This window comes from Papilio machaon, chromosome 15 (assembly GCF_912999745.1).
Source record: "Papilio machaon chromosome 15, ilPapMach1.1, whole genome shotgun sequence".
Lineage (NCBI taxonomy): Eukaryota > Metazoa > Arthropoda > Insecta > Lepidoptera > Papilionidae > Papilio > Papilio machaon.
Window position 1 is genome coordinate 3,282,617 of NC_060000.1, and position 21,471 is coordinate 3,304,087.

General features: G+C 34.6%; 1 protein-coding gene across 1 annotated transcript; it reads left to right on the forward strand.

The window, feature by feature from the left end:
• Positions 1-9,077: 9,077 nt before the first annotated feature.
• LOC123720938 lies at positions 9,078-10,272 on the forward strand. The gene has a single exon (XM_045681300.1). It carries the CDS (start codon positions 9,257-9,259, stop codon positions 9,938-9,940), a length of 684 nt encoding a protein of 227 aa, XP_045537256.1. The 5' UTR covers positions 9,078-9,256; the 3' UTR covers positions 9,941-10,272.
• Positions 10,273-21,471: the final 11,199 nt, after the last annotated feature.

Sequence of the window (21,471 nt, forward strand, 5' to 3'; positions counted from 1 at the left end):
ATGTTGCAACGGAGATTTTAATATTAGAAACCCACGGTTACACAGATATTGATTATTTACACAGACTACAGATAAATCTTAATGATACATCAGTAACTGTCTTTTAGTATCAGTTGTAATTAGTGCTTTTATTTATTACGTAACTCGATGTACTTATTTTTAGCAACTAAGTATCAAAGACGTTAGTTTATTTGAATATATCCAAGAGAATCCATTAACAACGTTAACGAAATTGACGTTAAAACAAATTGATATTTAAGTCGTTTAATTAAAACATTAAGCTAACGCGAATATTGTGATGAAATACTAAGTAGAGCATTGCTGATTTTGAAAAACTATTCAATTTGTGTGACTTAGGAGGCTAATATTAAGCAAACTATTAAAAATTACCGTCAGGATTATCTTAAAAAAATGGTACATATAACATTGTCATTTGGTATATTTGGTACGTACTTGTTCAAGTCGGAAGCTCACGTGCGTCAAAGATGAACGTGCGTCAAAGGTAAACAAAGTAAAAGTAAATAAGCAAGGATTTTCCAAAATTCCGACTTAAAGTGGAAACTTTGAACGGATTTACCAAAGGGACGTGTAAGCTATTTTAAATCGAGACAATATCTCAGTTGTGACGCACATTCCATGCCTTGCATTCGATTGTCTGCGGTTACAAAACAAGACATTAATTCAATAATTAATGTTTTCACTTTGCAGAAGTTATTTAAACGTATTGACAAGGAATGTATCGGAGTTCGAGTATGCTCTAAAGTGTATGCATAATATTTAAGTTAATAATTTAAGTTAATTTTTGCATCAAGACTAGTATTGATGTATAAAAAGTTTTATGATGAAGAAAACATCGTGATACAACCAGCACATTTCTACAATTAAAAAAGATATGTGTGAAGTCAACCAACCCTCACTGGGCCAGCGTGGTTGACTATGGCCAAGTCACTCCTAACTTAGGGTAGGCAACGAATCACTCGGAGGGGACGTATAGTAAGATATGTATAATGATTATGAAGACATTTTAACAGTGGTGGATTCCTCAACAGTAATATTTGTTGGTTGCACGATTGGGCCGAGTAGACTGGTGAAATATGACGACCACACAGAAGACAGGCTTGAAGTGGAAGCAAATCCGCGTTTCATCTGATGAATGTGCGTGCCAGAGGCCTAATTTTAATACACGTTCCCTTCCCAGCCTTTTCTTATAAGGAAATAATTGGAAGAGGTAACGCATAGAAAGTGGAAATATCCTCTTAATGTGCGTCTCCTTCGCCGTTGATTGAAAGATTGCAATTGCAGATGTCTATGGGTGCTTGCTCGTTCGCCACCTTATAATATAGAAAATTTAAAAATGATGACCATTTAAAGGCTTTGAACCGATACGCTTGGAATAATATTTGTTTAGTGTTTACTTAAAAGCTTAGTTTGATTCAAGCGCCGTTTTTATTACTCTATTAATTATAAAAGGCTTGAAGATACATAAAGTGTATAAACTCGCGATAGTGTCTACTGATAAGAAAATATCGAGACATGTTCAGAACAATGTTGTATTAACGGCAGATATATCCTGGATTCCGATCGAATCCTTGGAATGCCAATGTTCAATAAAGTGGGCCATAAAACTATATGAGGTAATTATAAAGCTAATTCGTTTCATTTCCTTTGTGTAAGCAATAGATCTGGTGTGTACGGCGGCGTCGCCGGCGCGTGCGCTGCGACTGCTGTGGAATATAAACATTCAATTGTGGTTATCACAAGCCGCTCTAGTGAGGGATGTACTATGAACAATTTTATAAATCATGTATTTATTACTTTTATGTCATTGGATATGCAGCGTCGAAGTTTTTTTTTATCACGTATACAATGTACTTTTTACAACTATTTGATGGAGGTGGAAACAAGGTGTAGTCCACCAAATGTTAATACTTTTATTAAATAAGGGCGAAACACTAGATGTATTAAGCTTGCTATTTTGGGTTTTTCATCATCTTATTCAACGAGTAAATATCATCAACTTCTTATAACTTATAGTTTCGTATGTGGATATACTCTATTTTTTACCCCACAAAATAATCTCCATCATTACAGTTATTTATTGGAGTTAACCGCACGGCACAGTTAAACGCGATTTATGTAACATTACTGAAGAAACTGTACTGAACTGAATCTGTAAGTAGGAAGTTCAATAGTCCATGTAACATTACATCGATATCTCCTATTGACCGACATCACGCACGTCACTAGCTGGGCGCGGCGCTGTCGCAAGGCACGCGAACCTATGTAATAGTGTGACAAACTTAACTGGCCCGGTGAGAGACGCGCTGTTCTCGTGGTTAATATTCAATGTAAATACTTAGACGAAGAAATTGACCAAAAATGACGCACATCTCTTGCAGATACTGACCGACAAAGATCTTGTGATATTTTTTCCTATAGAGGGGCGCAAATGATCTGTCGTAATTTAATTTCACGTTTGCTTACTAAGTTGTTCGTCATCGTAATGTTTGTCGTTCTATAAGTGACACAAAGGTGCTACGAAGGTACTATTTCTGGATAATTTGATTACTTCACATTTTACGTTAAGTTTTAATATTTTCATTGTGTCATCATTAAGCAGCTTTGCTTTTGTATAGTAGTAATGTTAAGCGTGGAATTTTAACACATAAAAAAATACAGTCGAATTAATAACCTCCTTCTTTTTGAAGTCGGCTAAAAAGGTTCTGCTAAGGTTCTAATTTCTTGTCTTGAAGATTTGAAAATTGCGCCGCTTCGATCTTATAATTTTTTGTCTACTATTTGGTAAGTTTGCCAACGCTAACTTTCTTTATCAATCACGTATATTTTTTTATTGCCCACTATTTATTTTTCAATCAATCTTTTTTTCTATACTCTTTGATACTCTGCAATACTAGATGTTGTGCATTATGTAATTCATAGCAGTAACAGCCGCCACTTTAGTCTATTGAACAAATTATAATTTATTTATCTTATTATAATTGTTTTATCCGTGTACCTATTATTGTTACAAAAAAGGCAATTTACCAGCTGAGTCAACATCAGAGTCTCGATAAAACATTGAAGGTGACAAACGATTGATTGCTGATTATTATCTGATTTTATTTTTTTTTCGTTTTTGAAAAATAATTAATTAAAAATGTCAATGGAAAAAGGTAAAGGGGGTCAATGAGATCAAGAGAAAGTAGTTTTTTTCAATATTAAAGTTGGTAAGTTATACAAAACAAAAATATTGTCAGTATTCTTATAAGAAACGCCCTGACAATGTAGTGGAAATCTGAAATGGCTACTTACATCATTGTATCACTAAATGTTTTTATTCTTCAGTACATATTTCAAACAAAGTTATACGTTTAGCATCTCTAGTGTTAACCTTGGTAGGTTGGAAAGACTATTACAAAGTTTCAGCGTTAACCAACTGCGTTACGAAAAACATTTTGATCATCGAATAAATAAATAATTACTAATTAAAAAATTATCTTCTTTGAACTTATTTATTCATGCTTCTGATATGTGTTTATACGAATTTATTATTATTAGGAAAACGCTTTGATAAGGATCTTCCACGAGTAGCATTATATACTTCATGTCCAAATGTGTCTTATTGATTTTTCATTCTCAGTAATACATTATTAATTAGCGACATAAATTAAAATACGTTTATCTGTGTGGTCATAAGATCGTCAACATCGGAAGCATTTTATCACTTAATTAAAGGTTCTTGATAGAAACAAAAAATAACGTTCCAAATGAAATTAAAAAAATATAAAATATTAAGTGTTTTAAAATGTAAGGGCAAACATAAACTGTAAACTTATTACCAAAAACCATTCTAAATTCCGTTCCAAACTAAACAATGTTCTAAATTCGTATGTTTCAGCTGAAAGCCAATCGAAATAAAAAAACAATCTCATTAGAAAAACATTGTATAACTTGCTTTTAATCTAGACAACAAGTACGATAAGTCTAAGTAAATGCCTGCATTTACTATTAATAACTAACATAACTATTAACTATATATTTTTTGGGTTTCCCGTTTGGTCGAGCGGCAGGCCGATCAATACGGAAAATAATTCCCTTTGGGCCGATTATTGATGGACCGATCACCCCAAAGGAAACACCCTATGTTTTAGACTATTTGAGCGTTTATTTCAGCTACGAACACGCGCGATCTCTGGTTTAAGTCGTCAGTCTTGTCGTTTATCTTTGTTAACATTAGAACATGTGTCACTAACATCATACCTGCATTGAATCAGGACTCAATCATTCCGGCACTCTTAGTGATAATTAAACGATAAATCTTTTTTCCTTTTATAACAAGACAAGAATCACGCAAAACTGAACGGTGCAAAAACGACAGCTCGAGTGCGTCTATGACAAATCACTTGTGATCGCCCTTCCTGTTTCTTGTGTAACCTTTGGAACAGTTCACGTGTCAATATTGCTTAATTAAAATGCAACGCCCGTTAAGGTTAATAACTTCATTACGAGTCCTGACCACTGATAGCGGTCGTAATGAGACGTTAAAGAATTATCCGATGCAAGGAATGTAATTTTTGCTTTGTTATGAAAATTGTATGGTTCAGGTATTACTATTAAAACAGGTATTAAAAATAAATATTGCATTTTACATAGTAAAGTGCTAAAAAAAAACCTTTACTTTTTAGATCTCAAGTTTTTTTTTATTTCTTTTAGGATGGTTATGTGAGTTGCGAAAATTGTGTTCATTTGTCCGGATGTAGGTGTGTTGATGCCAAATCGATGTACAAACACGTATACATCCACATTAATTAATTGGAATAAGCAACGAAGCATTACTTAATTCAGAGGTATCCGTAACGGATACGACCGGTCGCATTTTACGTGTCCCTATAAAAAAAAAAACAGTCTCGTTAAACTGGGTGGATATCTCCCTATGAAGTAAGAACGCGCATTATTTGAATTTTTTAGTTAGCATATCGAGCGATAACTTCTCATTTAAAAGGCATCCGAACGTCCTAACATCGGTGTTGGAATCGCTACATATCAATTCGCACTCAAACACACCTTTACAATTCTAACACGTTGTAAATGTATACTTTATATAAACATTAGGATGAATTTCATTATAAATCTAGGTAATTAGGACTAAACAAATACTGATCTCTATAAATTGATAGATAATTGCTTGGAATTGTTTTTGTTTTGTTCCGACTTAAACGCACCTGTTGAAATTCCTGACTGTTCATTTTATCTCTATTATTACTTCGAATCCTCATCACCACTATCAACCGCAACTGACAGCGTCAAAATGGCTAAAATCAAATGGGCACAAAATTCCATATATGTAATACAAATTATAGTAAATTCCATATGGCAATAAATATTAAATAAAATAAAAACGAGATATAAAGATGCCACGGTTATCGACTTGTATGTCACAAGAACATCTTGAGATGAACCATTGCTGCCGGGACTTTTCTAATATAGTCTTCGCATTGGCATCCAATGCCGAGGTGAAATCTAATAGTACAAAATTGTATTTTTTTCCGTCTCTTCTCATTGAAGTTATAAAAAAAACAATGAAACAGAAGATTTATCGCATCTAAGGGCGCTATGTCATTAATTAACTTAGTTGTTTACTTAATTATATTGTAATTTATACCTTAGTTCGCGATAGATAATCAGCAAGAACCAAACATGGCGCAGACGCGTTGCAATTAGACGTTTGAAAAACTCAGTCTATAAAGTCGGTACTATATATTTTTTTCTAGATTCCCTCGACGGTATGGACCGCGTTCTTGGTATTGGATTTCATCATACCGTTCCGGACGTCTTAGGAAGACTTATTCGTCGATCAGTTATGGAGCACGGTGTAACATACCACTAAGATATTAAATTTTACTGCGCCATGTTTTTATACATGCTAACCAAAATTGCAGATATCTGTGGGACTTAATATGAGGTGTATTTATCTATGAGTGGATTATCGTAAGATAAGAGGAAGAACAATTGATAGATATAAATGTTTATATGAATAATTTCCGTAAAACTTTCTCATTGTTGTTGATTGTAATTGTAAATTAAAAATCAAAGAAATGGTACTGAATAGTACTTACAGAAAGTCTAAAAATTATTTCATAAATACGCATGAGATTTTCTTTTAACACACAGTCCTATTATACACTAAATTATTAGATACACTCGTTTCAAATACGATATGATTATCAACATTAATGTCGTCTTTGAGTTAGAAGGGACATATTTTAAATATATTATAATTATAGATGGCTCTCACATGTCTTGGAACACCGGAATTATGCGTAACTCGTGGAAGATGTCACAACGCTTACGGTTAGAACGGACGTCGTTATCCACAATCGGATGTAATCGATTCTAATTGGATAAATTGATCTCTAATATACATTACTCAGAGACACATAGATGTCATATTTATTACCTTGATCATGTTAATTAGAACACGCCAAGGTAATGGAAAATTTTATTTACATCGAAAAGGTTTTTTTTATATACTAAAATTTAACTAAATTGGCACATCTAATGTGGTTTACCCTCCAACAGCAAGTCTCTTTTTCTTTCTAGGTCCCGTGCCACCTCAGCTGACCAGTAATTTATTTTAAAATTCGAGAATAATTTAAAAATTATTCTAAGTTAAATTAAGTTAAATTAAGTTAACTTAACTCCCAAGTTGCTATAATCTCACAGCTGCAATAACAGTTAACACGTTCAATTCTAAGATGATTTTTACGTAAAGTGACCTCGCAATGCGAATCAGTGGCACTATAGTGTTAATATTGTAAATGCATTAGTTATTATTCACATGTTCGATGACCGAGATGTATCAAATTGAAGGTTTTAGTGTTGACATTTAAAACGAAGGCAGTAATGGCGCGACTGACTCAAAACAACGAAGCAGTTTTGTCGCGGCTGTTGTTAGAAATAAATCACATCTATTACTCACTTTACCTCATAAGTGCATTTGGGTTTGTCACCTACTTAATACAATTTATGACACTTATCATATTTTTGACGTCTGCCTTAGTCACGAATCAACAAAGAAATTTACAAAAATGGTAAAAACCATAATCACTGAAGTAGTTTTCTCATATATGTTTAACCTAATTCAATAGTTTGTGGGTTGAGGTGAAGATTTTTTAATATAATTTCATACTGCTATACTCGTACATATCAACTCAATTATCTTAGTAATGAAAAGTTTAAGTACTAAGGTAACGTCGTTAAAGAGGTATAAAATAAAATGTTATCCAAGTTATAATATTTAAATATATTTAGCGCAAAGAGACAATGTTAACAATATATATAACTTTGTCAGTGTTTCATTAAATTGTAACATTGCGAAAATGCACCTTGTTGCGATACAAATTGTCCAGGTCGGCGAAACATAAGAAAGGGGGAAATCTAAAAGCGGCGTAGCGTGTGCTTCTAATTTAGAGCCGCTGCCGGTCCGACCAGTTCCGTTACAAAGCAGGCCTCAGATTCTAAAAAGGTTTTGTAGAGCACAAATCTTGTACGATCGTCTTACAACTCACTAACAAGAATCTATTAAATACAAATTGTATTTTCTTACACTACTTTTCTTTTATCAATCTATATAGTTAATATTTAAATAAAAAAGCACGTTTTCAAACTCTGTCTCTCAATCACACAAAAAAAACACACACACGCATACACACGCGTTATATTTACATGGATCGAAACAAGAATTTTCACGCAGGAAATGTTTTTGGAAATAAGATAACAAAACACAAAAGAAAATTTTGTTGAAAGAAAGAAAAAACATTTATTACCACACAAATAATATAAAACAAAACAAAAAACACACACATAAGGTACAAACTTAGTACAATAGTGTGGCAAAAGGAAGCCCGCTAGAAGCTGGAAGCTGTTGGAACAAACAGTTGTTTCAATATAATAATATCTTTATAGAAAATGTTCAAATTAATAAAGGGTTACATAAAGCCTGAATCTTATGATTTCAATGATTCAATTTAATTAATTAATCCATAAATAGCTCCTACATGTTGTTGAGTAATTAGAACACAAAAGAGGTTATTGAAACTGCATCCTAAGCGAAGTCAATCGTCGGTACACTGAATGCAAATTTCAAGTCACCGCTGCCGGTATAAATTACACACACAAGTATCGGTGTAGTGATGTAATTGAGTAATATAAGGTTTGTTGGTGAAAGACGTCCTACACGCGCGACATCGCTAATCGGAGTTCTGGCGACAGAGCTACGTATTCATTTGAATAGTATTATACTTTGAATTTGTAATTGTCATGATTCATTTGGTCCGGACTCGTCAATATGCTTATGTTGAAATAGTTAACATTGAAAAATAACTATATGAATCTTGTTCTCTCATATTCACAGGTTTATGAAATTTGCAAATATACAAAAACTGATTGTGATGAAACTACTATTGTATACTTTTACACACAGAAATGTTTACTTAAACTTAAGTAGTTAGCTTAGGTTATTGTTTAGGTAATATTAGATTAGAAACATAAATATGCGGTTATAAGTGTGTTATTCTGCACGTGTTGTACAATATAATGCCCTATTAAGAGATGTCTCTACTACAATGTACTTAGAAAGGATAACTTACTTTAGAAAACGTTGTTTGTACAGTCACAGTCAAAATTTTTTTGATGTCTCAATCCAACAAAAGCTCTCCCTCAGTGATTCTTAAGCCACTTTTACTGTTATAGTTATGTATATTTAAAACTATGAAACAGTTTTAAAGTGTATGTGTAGATACAGTCGGCTGTCGCATCGAACATCTGTGGCAGTACCGTGGTGCTCGTATCTCTCGCTGCCGTGCGGCGATATTTCACGGGTCTAGCTGCTATCACCTGTCAAATCGAGCAAGTGTTTCGCCCGGCTACAACCTATTTTCATATCAACGAGAATACGCCTTGTCCGTTATCTTTCTTTCCTGTCTATGCTCGCTGAAGTTGTTCCCAATTTTTTTTTTTTTTTTTTTTTTTTTTTTTTTTTTTTTTTTTTTTTTTTTTTTTTTTTTTTTTTTTGCGTGGGTAGTTGAATAGACAAGACTTAATTTTGTTTGCTCTTAAGTTTATTTAAAAATAAAAATACTTCCAACTTACATTTTTGTACAATTAGTATGTTAACTTACTTTGTGTAATTAGTACTACTTGCCCACAGTGTTTGTTTGTTGCACTAAACCTTTTTAATACAAAAGAAACATACAGAATGGACTACTCACAAGTGCAAAGTAATATGGACGACATGATTAAGATGTTTCATACTAAGATGGCAGAATTTCAAGCTGACCTCCAACAAGCCACCTCTCGTAAGCCACCTAACACTATTGCAGCACTCAATACAGAATTTCAAACTTTTAAATCCTTTGTTTGCGGTGCACTAAACATCCTACGAGCCGAGGTTGATGCACTGGCAAGAGGGCTGGACCGTGTGGAGACACGCTCGCGTCGCAAAATGCTCCTGATACACGGTGTTCCTGAGGCCAAGGATGAGAATGTTACAGATGTTGTTGCCGCATCTCTGTCCGCCAGGTGCAAGATGGCAGATATTACACCTGCCTGTATCCGCACCTGCCATCGGATGGGGAAGCCCAGGGATGATGCTAATCCTAAGCCCAGGCCCATCGTTATCAAATTTAAAGACGTTTCACTCCGTGACAGGATATGGAATGCCAAGAAGACACTGAAAGGAACTAAAATCACACTCTCCGAGTTCCTCACTAAACCTCGTCACAACGCCTTCTTGGTGGCAAGAGATTACTTTGGCGTTTCATCCTGTTGGACCCGAGATGGCTGTATCCACATAAAAACTATTGATGGCTCCAGGCACAAAATCGAGTCTCTGGCTGAACTTCAGAAATTGCAGACAAGTCATCCCAGATCACAGGTGTAGATGGTCATCTGTGTCAATTAACCACCTTTCTCTCATTAGTAATTGTCTTTCTTCTTTAATACTTTTTGGTTGTGGGTCTCTCCTTCTTTTTTATTTTATATAATTATACTTTGTTTACGTCTGGTTAATGTCAAAAATATGTCACTGTCACGTGAAATTTGACATTATCGTTGTGATCGTGACGTAGCAACCAAAGAGTATAATGTAGATATTGCACTGGTGACTGCCACAGAGCTTGGAATTATGTCCCTTTAGTCATTATTGCACTTCTATTCCCCTGTGTTTGAATACTTTTTTTTTTTTTTGTTTTTCTTAGCTTTGTATTCTTTTATTTTAAATATGACTGTTAGATTTGTTGGTTTCTATAGAAACCTGTATTGTTTTTTTTTTTTTTTTTTTAATCTTTTTGTTTTTCGTGTCCTAGTATAGTTTGTTTATATCTTTTACTGTAATAATGTGCAACTCAAACTATGTGGGCGGGTAGAGTTTATTATTTTAATTTTCATAGTTTATTATTTTTTTTAATTTTTATTTTTTTTATTACTTGAATTATATTATATATATAAATATATCTGTTCATATTATTGATATTAAATAGTTTATTTATGCATATAAATATTAGCGATGACAATAATTCTGGTGATGATGCTGACTTCCGCTCGTTGACTCCCTCATCACACCATTCTAGTGATAGCTTCCATAGTCTTTCACTTCCTCTTGAGGTTTCTGTTGAAGCAGCGTTTGCTTCGTTTCCCAGAAATTTCAATGTTGTTCATATAAATGCCCAGAGTGTTCCAGCACATTACTCTGATCTTCTTGCCACCTTTTCTAACAACCGAAATGTCCAAGCCATACTTATATCTGAATCCTTCTTTAAGCCCTGTCTCCCTTCAAGTTCCTACTCATTGCCTGGTTTCGTTCTCATTCGTAATGACAGAACAGGCAAGGGCGGAGGTGGCGTAGCTATTTATCTCAGAAGCCACCTTCCCTACAATATCCTCGATAAATCTCCCTCTGACTACTCCGAATCCTCCGAACACCTTTTGATTGAAGTCTTATTTGGTCATCTAAAATTGCTTCTTGGTGTGTTCTATTGTCCTTCTCTCCATATTGATTATTTCCATAAGTTAGAAGTCTTATTAGAAAAATATGTCGCCACCGTAGATCATACAATCATTATGGGGGATTTTAACACCTGTCTAGTAAACAATGACAAACTACATCGGACCCGTGCCTCGAAACTCTATTCCGTAGCAAAATCCTTAAATCTTAATATCCTTCCCCTTGGTCCAACGCATTTCTCTCCTAACTGTGCACCCTCCCTGTTAGATCTTATTATTGTATCCTCGCCTGATCATGTATGTGCCCATGGACAATTTAACGCCGAAGCTTTCTCCTACCATGACCTTATCTTCCTCTCTTACAAAATACGTTGTCCTAAACCCAAACCCCGTATAACTCTTCAGCGGAACTTCAATTCTATAGATACGGATAAGCTTTTGGCAGATCTCTATGCTACTGACTGGAATGCGGTTTATTGTGCTCCCACTTTGGACGAAAAGATGGAAGTCTTTAACACTCTGTTATTGCAAGTGTTTGACTTACACGCACCTCCTCGTCCAATCAGGCTGAAACACCTGCCCGCGCCTTGGCTGACTGATGACATTAAAACCTATATGACCAAAAGAAACGCAGCTAAAGTTAAATATAGAAATAACCCTACTGATCTGAACCGCAATAAATATAAAGAGCTACGAAACAGATGCAGCAGATTATGTAGAGATGCACAGCGTCGACACATTCACTCTGCTGTTAGTAATGGTGATCCCGCTAAGGTTTGGTCGTTTCTTAACTCTCTTGGTATTGGTAAATGCAAATCTCCCCTTTCTCCGAATCTTGACCTTGATGCCCTCAATGTTCACTTCACTTCTGTTTGCTCCATCCCAAGCTCAGTAAAACAACAGTCTATTAATGCTCTCTTACCCCCTCCGTCATACGACCCCCCGCATCCTTCCTTTGTTTTTAAAACTGTTTCTCTGCAAGAAGTTGAGAAAAGTATAACTGACATCAAGTCTAATGCTGAGGGTGTTGATGGCATTAGTCGGAGAATGGTCACTCTTAGTTCAGCAGTTGTACTCCCTGTTCTCTGCCATATTTTCAACTACTCGCTCAGCTCCAGCACATTTCCGAACTGTTGGCGTAAAGCCGCAGTAATCCCAATTCCCAAAGTGCAATGTCCTACTTTACCTACTCACTTTCGACCTATTTCCATCCTTCCTTTCTTATCTAAAGTCCTAGAGCGTCTCGTCTATCAACAGCTAAGTATATTTATTAACTACAATAGCTTGCTCAGTCCTTTCCAATCTGGCTTTCGCTCCGGCTATAGTACCCTTACCGCGCTAACCAAGGTCACCGATGATATTCGCCTGGCTATGTCCAATCAGAAACTTACTGTCTTAGCCTTACTTGATTTTAGTAATGCCTTCAATACTGTAGACTATGACATCCTTAGTGCAATGTTAAGCGCGCTTCACTTCTCTGTTCCTGCAGTTGAATGGTTTCGCAATTATCTTTCTGGGAGGCAACAATGCATACGGGCTGATGATCGTGTATCAAGCTTCTGTGACATTTCTGCTGGTGTGCCACAGGGCGGAGTTCTTTCCCCTCTTCTGTTTTCTATTTTCATCAATTTCCTCACTCCCCTCCTCTCCTGTTCCTACCACCTGTATGCGGACGATCTCCAAATTTATACCCACGCTCCTGCTGATGACCTTAATACAGCTGTTTCCGTAATCAATAAAGATCTTGCCACTGTCCTTCGTTGGAGTCAAAGTCATGGTCTAACGGTAAACCCTAATAAGTCGCAAGTTATAGTTATCGGTGGATCGAAGCAGGTTAATAGGCCCAATTATGACACTGTTCCCAAAATCATTTATGACAATGTAACACTACCATGGAGTGATGCAGTCAAGAACCTTGGTGTTTATATAGATTCAACACTTAATTGGTCTCACCACATTTCAGAAGTTAGTCGCAAGATTTTTGCTGCGGTAAGGTCACTTAACCGTTGGAAAAACCTTCTGCCTGTTAAGACTAAAGTTGAACTTGCGCAATCCCTACTTCTCCCTATTCTGGACTATGCAGACGTTTGCCTTACCGATCTCAGCGAAGAACTTCTTAACAAATTAGAAAGGTTACAAAATGTTTGCATCAGGTTCGCCTTTGGACTGCGTAAATATGACCACGTCTCCGAATATCGTCAGAGGCTCGGTTGGCTTCCTATCAGGCTCCGTCGAGACGAGCATGTTCTTGTCCTCCTGTACAAAGTCCTATTTGATCCTCGCTCTCCCCCCTATTTGAAGGAGTGTTTTCATTATCGTAGTGTTGACCTTTGCCGTGTTCTACGCTCTGGGTATGGTAATGTACTTGATGTGCCATTTACTAGGTCGGGTTATTATCTGAATTCGTTCACAGTGAAAGGTGCGTACTTGTGGAATGAGCTGCCTCGTGATGTTCGCGAGTCAAAGTCCCTAGCTATATTCAAATCTCAGCTACATAGCCATCTCCTGAATAAAGCCACTCGCTAAATCTATTATATATTATGTAAGTTGTATAATCTGTTTAGTATATTCGTATTTAACTAGTTTAATTATACATAGTTCTTGCTCTTATTTATTTATTTTTGACCTTTTTTTTATATTTATGATACACCCCGCTATTTATGTTAGTCTCTCCTGTCCCACAGGGTTGCCTGGAAGAGATCGCTTATAGCGATAAGGCCGCCCTTGCGATGTAAATTAGTATTTAGTAATTTTTCTGTATAATTTGTATTAGCAATAAGAGTTAATAAATAAATAAATAAATAAATAAATAAATAAAATAAATATTTTGAAGTATAACTCGTGGAACTTCATGCAAAATTAATTTTAAGCTTTATTAGAACAAAAAAATCACGCTTTTCATTATGCGAAATCATAATATACTTAAGCTAGAAGCCTGTTTGTATATTTGATTTGAATAGAATAACACTTACATATAAGTTAGAATAATAAATGAATAAACAAGTTGATAATTTAAATTAATTTTTCCCAGTCATACAGCTACTGTGGGCTTCCCGTTGAATAGTAATTCATTGTCCTTTAGCTTCACAAAAGGCATATATCATAAAGATGCCTTCTCTTAACATAAATTTACATATACTTTGAGGAGTTTACTCTTCTATGTATCGATGCGTGTCATCCGTGCGAGGTTTCAAAACACCGAGGGTAGGACTACTTAGCCATAAGAAATATTTATAACGCTTTGTATGCAAAATAACGAATGCATTTCAGTACTAGCACAAAGTGTCTCTTTAATCGTCATAAGCAATGATGCTATTGTCGACCTTAGAACTCCGTGAAGCTGACTCTATTTCATAGTAAAACTTAGGCGTTTACAGGCGAGATTCGTTTGCGTCGTTTTGACGTGGGTGAGCTCGATAATCTGACTAGGATTTAAATAAAATCTGCATACGGCTCTTGTAGTGTTTGATTGACGATATTATATTGTTGCGTGATGCAAGCTAAGGATGTGTTTTGATGTGTTCGGTGTGAAAGGTGACTGTATGGAGATTAGGATCATGATTTGACACGCGTTTCGGATTGTATCGGTATGTCAAGGCCACGGGTACACTTCTGACAATAATATAATCGCCTTGTTTGATATTTGTAACATTGCGACGCCCCATGTCAACAAAATAACTTTTTGTTTAGTGTTTGAATTGAGCGCGCATATTTATTTATTGCTACACAACTGTTGTGTTGGAAAACTTCTCTTGGAAACGATTCGGATAGGTTAAAAACGTTTTAAATTAGATAACATTTTAATTTTATGCTACTGTTCTTTATTGCTATAGTAATTAAAAGTCATTATGTGGCGCGTATATTTATTAAAACGTGAGAAATGTATGACATATCATTGCGTAGGGGCAGTCACTTGTAATGTGTTAGTTTTCTTTTATGGCAGAACAAGTGTATCGTATCATGAGAAAATTGCAAAGCTATTCATCATAAAGTTATAACGTTTTTTTATGAATTAGTTTCAGCAAAGGAGTGTTACCAAGGATATTGCAATGCGTAGATTAAACGTACGATATGTCAATTAGTGTTAATATTGTCATAATGTTCGCATTATTATCAAGTTAATAACTTTTTCAACTAAAGGTTACATTTTTATGTCGATACCTTATATTACTTTATAAATACCATAGCTTTCGCCCGCGACACCGTCCGTGCGGGATTAAAAAAAAGCTTAATTAGTAGCTTATGTGTTCTTCCAGATTATATTCTACATCCATGTCAAATTTCCTCGACACCAGTTTAGCTGTTCTGGAGATACCTTTTAACAAACATTCATCCATCCATCTGTAAGGTAAGAAGTTAAATTATTAATGTAAGATGATTGCTATTAAAAGAAAGTTAAATGGATGAAAAGTGGAGTTTTATATTTTTTGAATACATTTCGGATGGTACAATAAACATATTTAGGTAAGAGAGAGAGAGACCATTAGAGTTGATAAAACCGTTTATTAATCGACTCTAGTCAGAGTTCGGAAACAAACGACAGTTGAGGCAAAAACTACTCTTAAAAGGTTTCCTTCTCTACTATATAAATTGCTGCTAACATATTGTAAATTGTTATTGTTATTAAATTGTTGTCACCGTACCTAGGCTGGCACGATTCTTGACCTATGAATTAGAACACTTAGCAACAAAGTCGAAAGGCGTAGTCCTCGGTTAATACTTTTGAAACTAGTATTAGATTGCATTCCATCAACAAGAATCCAAGTCGTCGCAACAAAAACGATTCTATAACTGTGTTTATGCAATGCCCACTTTACAGAAATAATTTATTGTCGAAGTTGCGTACGTACTTAACATTTAGATGCGATACGATCGAAAGCTATTATTATTCCTACACACCCCAGACGTTGGCGAGCTTTGTTCGAGCTGAACATCACCTCGCTCTATTCAAACTACCCGGTTACATGACTCTTGCTGCAAAAGGTGTGCTGACTCTGTACGCATGTCAGTGGGGCCAAGTCCTAATGTAACATCTCAATAGAGGTTGCCGGCGAATGGAACCACCTTATTCGCCGTCGAGTTCTCTGTATTTTAATAAACATACTCTGCATGTCTTGATTGTGTTCAGTTGGCATTATGTTCTTTAGTTTGTAAATTACGAGTTCTGTATTTTAATTAGAAATCAATTAAACAAAAGTTTATGATTCCTATTCAGCAGTTGAAACCATCCAGATGTTTTTAGTAGTATTCAAGCAGATTGATCGATGTTAATGTAATAGTAATAAATGAATAAGGTGACGGACATATACCAATAGGAGGAACAGAGAGGTTTAGTGGGTATGCTACCCATCCGAAAGAGAACCTCACATCACTACCGCGTCCATCTCCCGGTGCGCAGAGTATGCTTAAAGCAATCCTCTCTGAAAAAAAGATATACCAATAGCCAATTATAAAATACTAGCTTTTACCCGCGACTCCGTCCGCGCAGAATTAAAAAAAAAAAAGAAAACGGGTTAAAAATTCCTCCATCCATCCATCCTATGTCCTATTCCTGGTTCTAAGCTACCTGCCCACCAATTTTCAGTCAAATCGATTCAGCCGTTCTTGAGTTATAAATGGTGTAACTAACACAACTTTCTTTTATATATATAGATTATTAAAGTTAATTTAATTCAAAATGAAACATTACGAATGACGACATTCAAAAGTCAATTCTCAAGCAAATATTTACACTAAATACCTCCGTTAGACTTAATTGAAACCACCTTAATAAGTAATAATATATCAAGTCAAGCGTTCCTTAAGCAGAGGCGTGTACTTTATTGTATTGTTGTGAGAGTACCCACTTCCTAGATCGTAGGAATGCGACAGATGTCCCTTCCTGGGACAAAGGTGCGTACCGCGTAATTGCTTATTCGCTGACTTGACCATTTGCAGTGCGCAAAGTTCTTGTAACGAGCGCGATAAATAAACCTAAGTGTTAAATGTTCGATGATGTAACGACTTTACAAGGTGTTTAAGATAAAATAATAATTTCTTATGAAGAGAGTGCTGTTGAAAATGAAGAGAGAAATTGACGAGACAAATCTTTGGTACTAAATAAACTGTTTCAAAACTTTATTATCTATTCGTGGTCAATCGTGAAATTAATTTTGAAATTTATTAATTAGTAAAGTTGCATAAACTCCATTACAATGCAATACATAGCGAAAGTTGGCAGACAAATAATCCTTTACACAATGTAAGGAAAGTAGTGAAGTAAATCAAAATGTAGTCTTAAAGTGCAGCGCTGTCGACGCGTGGGCATTGCGGGGACGTCCCGCGGCGCACAACTGTTTGTCCGGCCTCATATAAATAATGCGGAAACTCCTCACAGCTCCCGGCTTTGATAAATCCCTCACCATACGCTTGTGTACACTGCTGACTTAAACGTATTGTAGATCCTTACGCAGCAGTTAATTTTACTGCGCCCTATCTTGTACAGTGCGGTTGAGAAATTCCAGTGTGGTGTATGCTTGTTAAAATTATATGTAAGTTTACTTTAAACTTTGCTTGATGTCACTATTGTTAAAAAGATCCAGAAACATCGATAAAATTTCTCTAAATGTTTATTTGAGTACATAATATATTCTAATTTTTTTTTGACTTTTAGTTAAGGACGATTCTTACAGCTATGGGAATTCGCAATAAATTTAAGAATTTTTTTTCTTCATAATAATAAAAATATTTAATTAAAAAACATCAAAAATAAACGTTTTCACTTTATTGTTAGTGCGCTAAAATAACATTAATAACAAATACAATACGACTAAACATTATATCCTCAAAGATTTCTCTTTCTTAGCCATGTAACAGATTCACATTACAAATGCTGGCTAATAAATATTAATGAAGATAATATGAAGATGATATCGTTAATATACGCAAATGAGTGCGTAGTTTCTCGGTCGCAATTACAAAGCACATTGCGGTCTAAGGATCAGTAAACAAATTAACATACAACGCGGACGACTCTGTCCTGAGACATTACTGTAGGTATCTATGTTTAACACTGCACGAATATACACATTACAACTGTAAATGACATTATTTTAAAATGTTTTATTATACGAGACACATTTTGCCGGCAACTTCGTCCGGAATTAAAAAATAAACTCAATTTGTGACCTATGTGTTCTTCCAGATTACGTTCTACATATATGCTAAATTAAATTTCACCGAAATCCGTAAAGCCGTTATGGAGTTACCTTCTTACTTCCATCCAGGTGCCCGAATATATTGGAACGAAGTTCCTTATCGCGCGTTGTGAAAGGGGGCTAGACGGAAAAAATTCTTACGAAAAGTGGTCACGACACTTTTTGCTATAGTAAGTATGTTAACGACGAATGAGCGCTACTTCACCATGGCAACGACGTGACAATATATAACGAAAATTCATAGAAATAAAATGTACTTCTTGTGAAGACTTAAGTTTTTTATTCATAGGATAAACATTGGTTCCTTCACTAATTAATTGAAAAGAACTTCGTTCCATCCGGGTGTCCCTTGACACCTCTCAAGTTTTTTTTATTTTATACTGGGGATAATCTTTTAAAAACAAATACTTATCGTGGTACCTCTATGCCTGTATCAATAAATGATGTAGTATTTAATTCAGTTAAATAAACATCGGAAAAACGTGATCTTGCTACAATTTCGCAATGTCTGCTTACCCAATTAAGCAGAAACGGTCATTATCTTATTTTTACTTCAATTTATTATACAGACGCAAGCATTTTAACTTAAATGTGCTGAAATAATTTATTTTACAGAAACCTTTAGTACCAAAGTTCCAATTTCCTTAAGCCACCCAATTATAAGATCAGAGTCCCAATTATTGGTAATGAGGCCTTAAATCTCTGTCAGCAAGGGTTCACATTTGCTGCTGTATTTGTATTTAGATGGAAACGAGCTTTTATAGTGACTTAAGTATTAACTCGAATGAATTAATTGTCTTGAAAAGGTTATAGGGTGCTTAATTATCATCTTCTATATATATAAAAGAAAGTCGTGTTAGTTACAATATTTATAATTCAAGAATGGCTAAATCGATTTGACTGAAAATTGGTGGGACCAGGAAACGGACATAGGATAATTTTTACCCCGTTTTCTATTTTTTATTCCGCGCGGACGGAGTCGCGGGTAAAAGCTAGTTATGTTTATAAAAGCTTCGATATTTTGCTACATTCAATTGTAAGTTTCATTCAATCGTTCATACATTCAAGTAACGCTTATTTTAACTTCAATTAATTAATTTATAAGTTTATTACTTTATCAAAGAATTATTGCAAAATAACAATAGCATGTAGTTCGGTTAGGATCTGCATTAAAAGGGTTAGGGTCTTTTTTGATATTTAATAAATAAAATGGAGCATCTTACTGAGTATATAACTTTGAATCTGTTTATAACATGTATTTTATATATAAAAGAAGAATGCTTACATAGATAATGGTTGTGATAGCTTGCTTGTGCAGCCGTTGTCGCTGTAAGGCTAGGTATCTGATGGCTCGGACCATATCGGATGCTACTACATCCACTGTTATGGTAAATGGATACACGATCAACAATGGAATTATAGCACCTATCTCTTTATCTTGGAGATATAATATTATGTAGATCGTTGCGACTGAAATTTTGTTTCTATTTTCCTAAACTTCCTACGAATATAAATTGTACTACATTAACCATTTCTCAAGGTCATAAATATATTTTTAAGGTTGGTACATATGAGCCGACTATATACTACATCTTCTATCTATATATATAAAAGAAAGTCGTGTTAGTTACACTATTTATAACTCAAGATCGGTCGAACTGATTTATCTGAAAATTGATGGGGAGCTAGCTTAGAACTAGGAGACGGATATAGGAACTTTTTTATCTTGTGTGCATTTTTTTTTATTCCGCGCGGAAAGAGTCGCGGGTAAAAGCTAGTATTTTATGTAAGCGACGTAATGTATTGATATACATTTTATAAAAAAAAACATTGTAAAATAATAATTAAACAATTTCATAACATATTATGTACACGTGTTATGTATTGCTTTAAATTTCTAGTAACTGATTTATTTTGTATTTACATTTATTTATTATAACAGAAAAATAAAATAGAAACTGTATTACGGCATGGCAGTATGGTCAGTTTGCTAGGTGATGTTATTTAGTAATCAAAATTTAAAAATAATAAGTCTATACTTCTATATTTATTGTATTTACATGATAAAGGTACTTTTACTTCGAAAACAACAATTTAATAAAGATTAAAAAAAAACTTAAAATATGTAAAATATTAATCATGTCAGTGTGTAGCTACCTTAAGGTGTAGTTATTGTTTTTAATATTTATGCATGCATTGAGGCAGGCCACCCCGCTACCGGCCAGCGGCGATGTACCTCCAACCAACTTTATAGCTGCCTGATGCAACATGGATACACTGCTAAACAACAGAAGGATTTATTGAAAGTAGGATAGTGTATATAGGTATAGGAGATTTGCTCCCGCTTTGCGTTTTTTTCTTTTACCTATCTTAATATCCTACCTATCTTTAAATGTCTAAATAAATAATTAAATTTTCTTGGCCTTAAATGTTCAAAACATAATTAAGAAAGCGATGCTATTCCAAATTGGAATTCTTTCTATTGTCTTCTATTTCTGTCATCTGGTGATTATGAGGTGTCCAAAACTTCATAATATATCCTAGTTTACCAAGCGAATAAAAATCTAACTACGATACTCCAAACAGAGAGTCAAAATAGGGATGGGCGTTAATTCTACGAACTTGTGTGAAAAGTTGAACAATGATTAACGTTTTAACTTAATCGTTGACCGTTTGCGATCAACTAGTATTATTATTAGATCAATTAGTATTATTTAACATAAATTTACATAACATAGGAGTCACTGGTCCATTTTTTTCCCGCTAGTCTTCGTTTAATGAATGTTAATAATTAGTAGTTAATATAAGTATTTACTTATTTACTAAGTATAATGTAAAACTATTTTCTCGACAAATTACCAAGGTTAAAAAAGTAGCGATGTAAAAAAATAATCGGTTTGGAAAAAAATCGATTTTTATGGAACGATTACTTTTTTTTACAAAAATCGATTATATAATTTATTCGATTTTTCAAGCAGCGCTATCGATGAGATGTTTCACGCCCTGCGACATATAATACGTTAAACAAGTTCATGAAAAATTGTTGTAAATGAGTCAGTTTAATATGTATTAATGTTATGTTAATTTGATATAAATAAATATGACATTTAAAGTTTATACAAGTTTTACCCTCAAGGGAGCAAAATAACAATAGGGAATAGGAGATGGAATGCTATCCGAAAACAAGTATTTCACGCGGACGAAGACAAGAGCACAGCTAGTTTATGATTATAAATATTGTTTTCAGTGTTTAAAGAATATTTAAAAAATGATT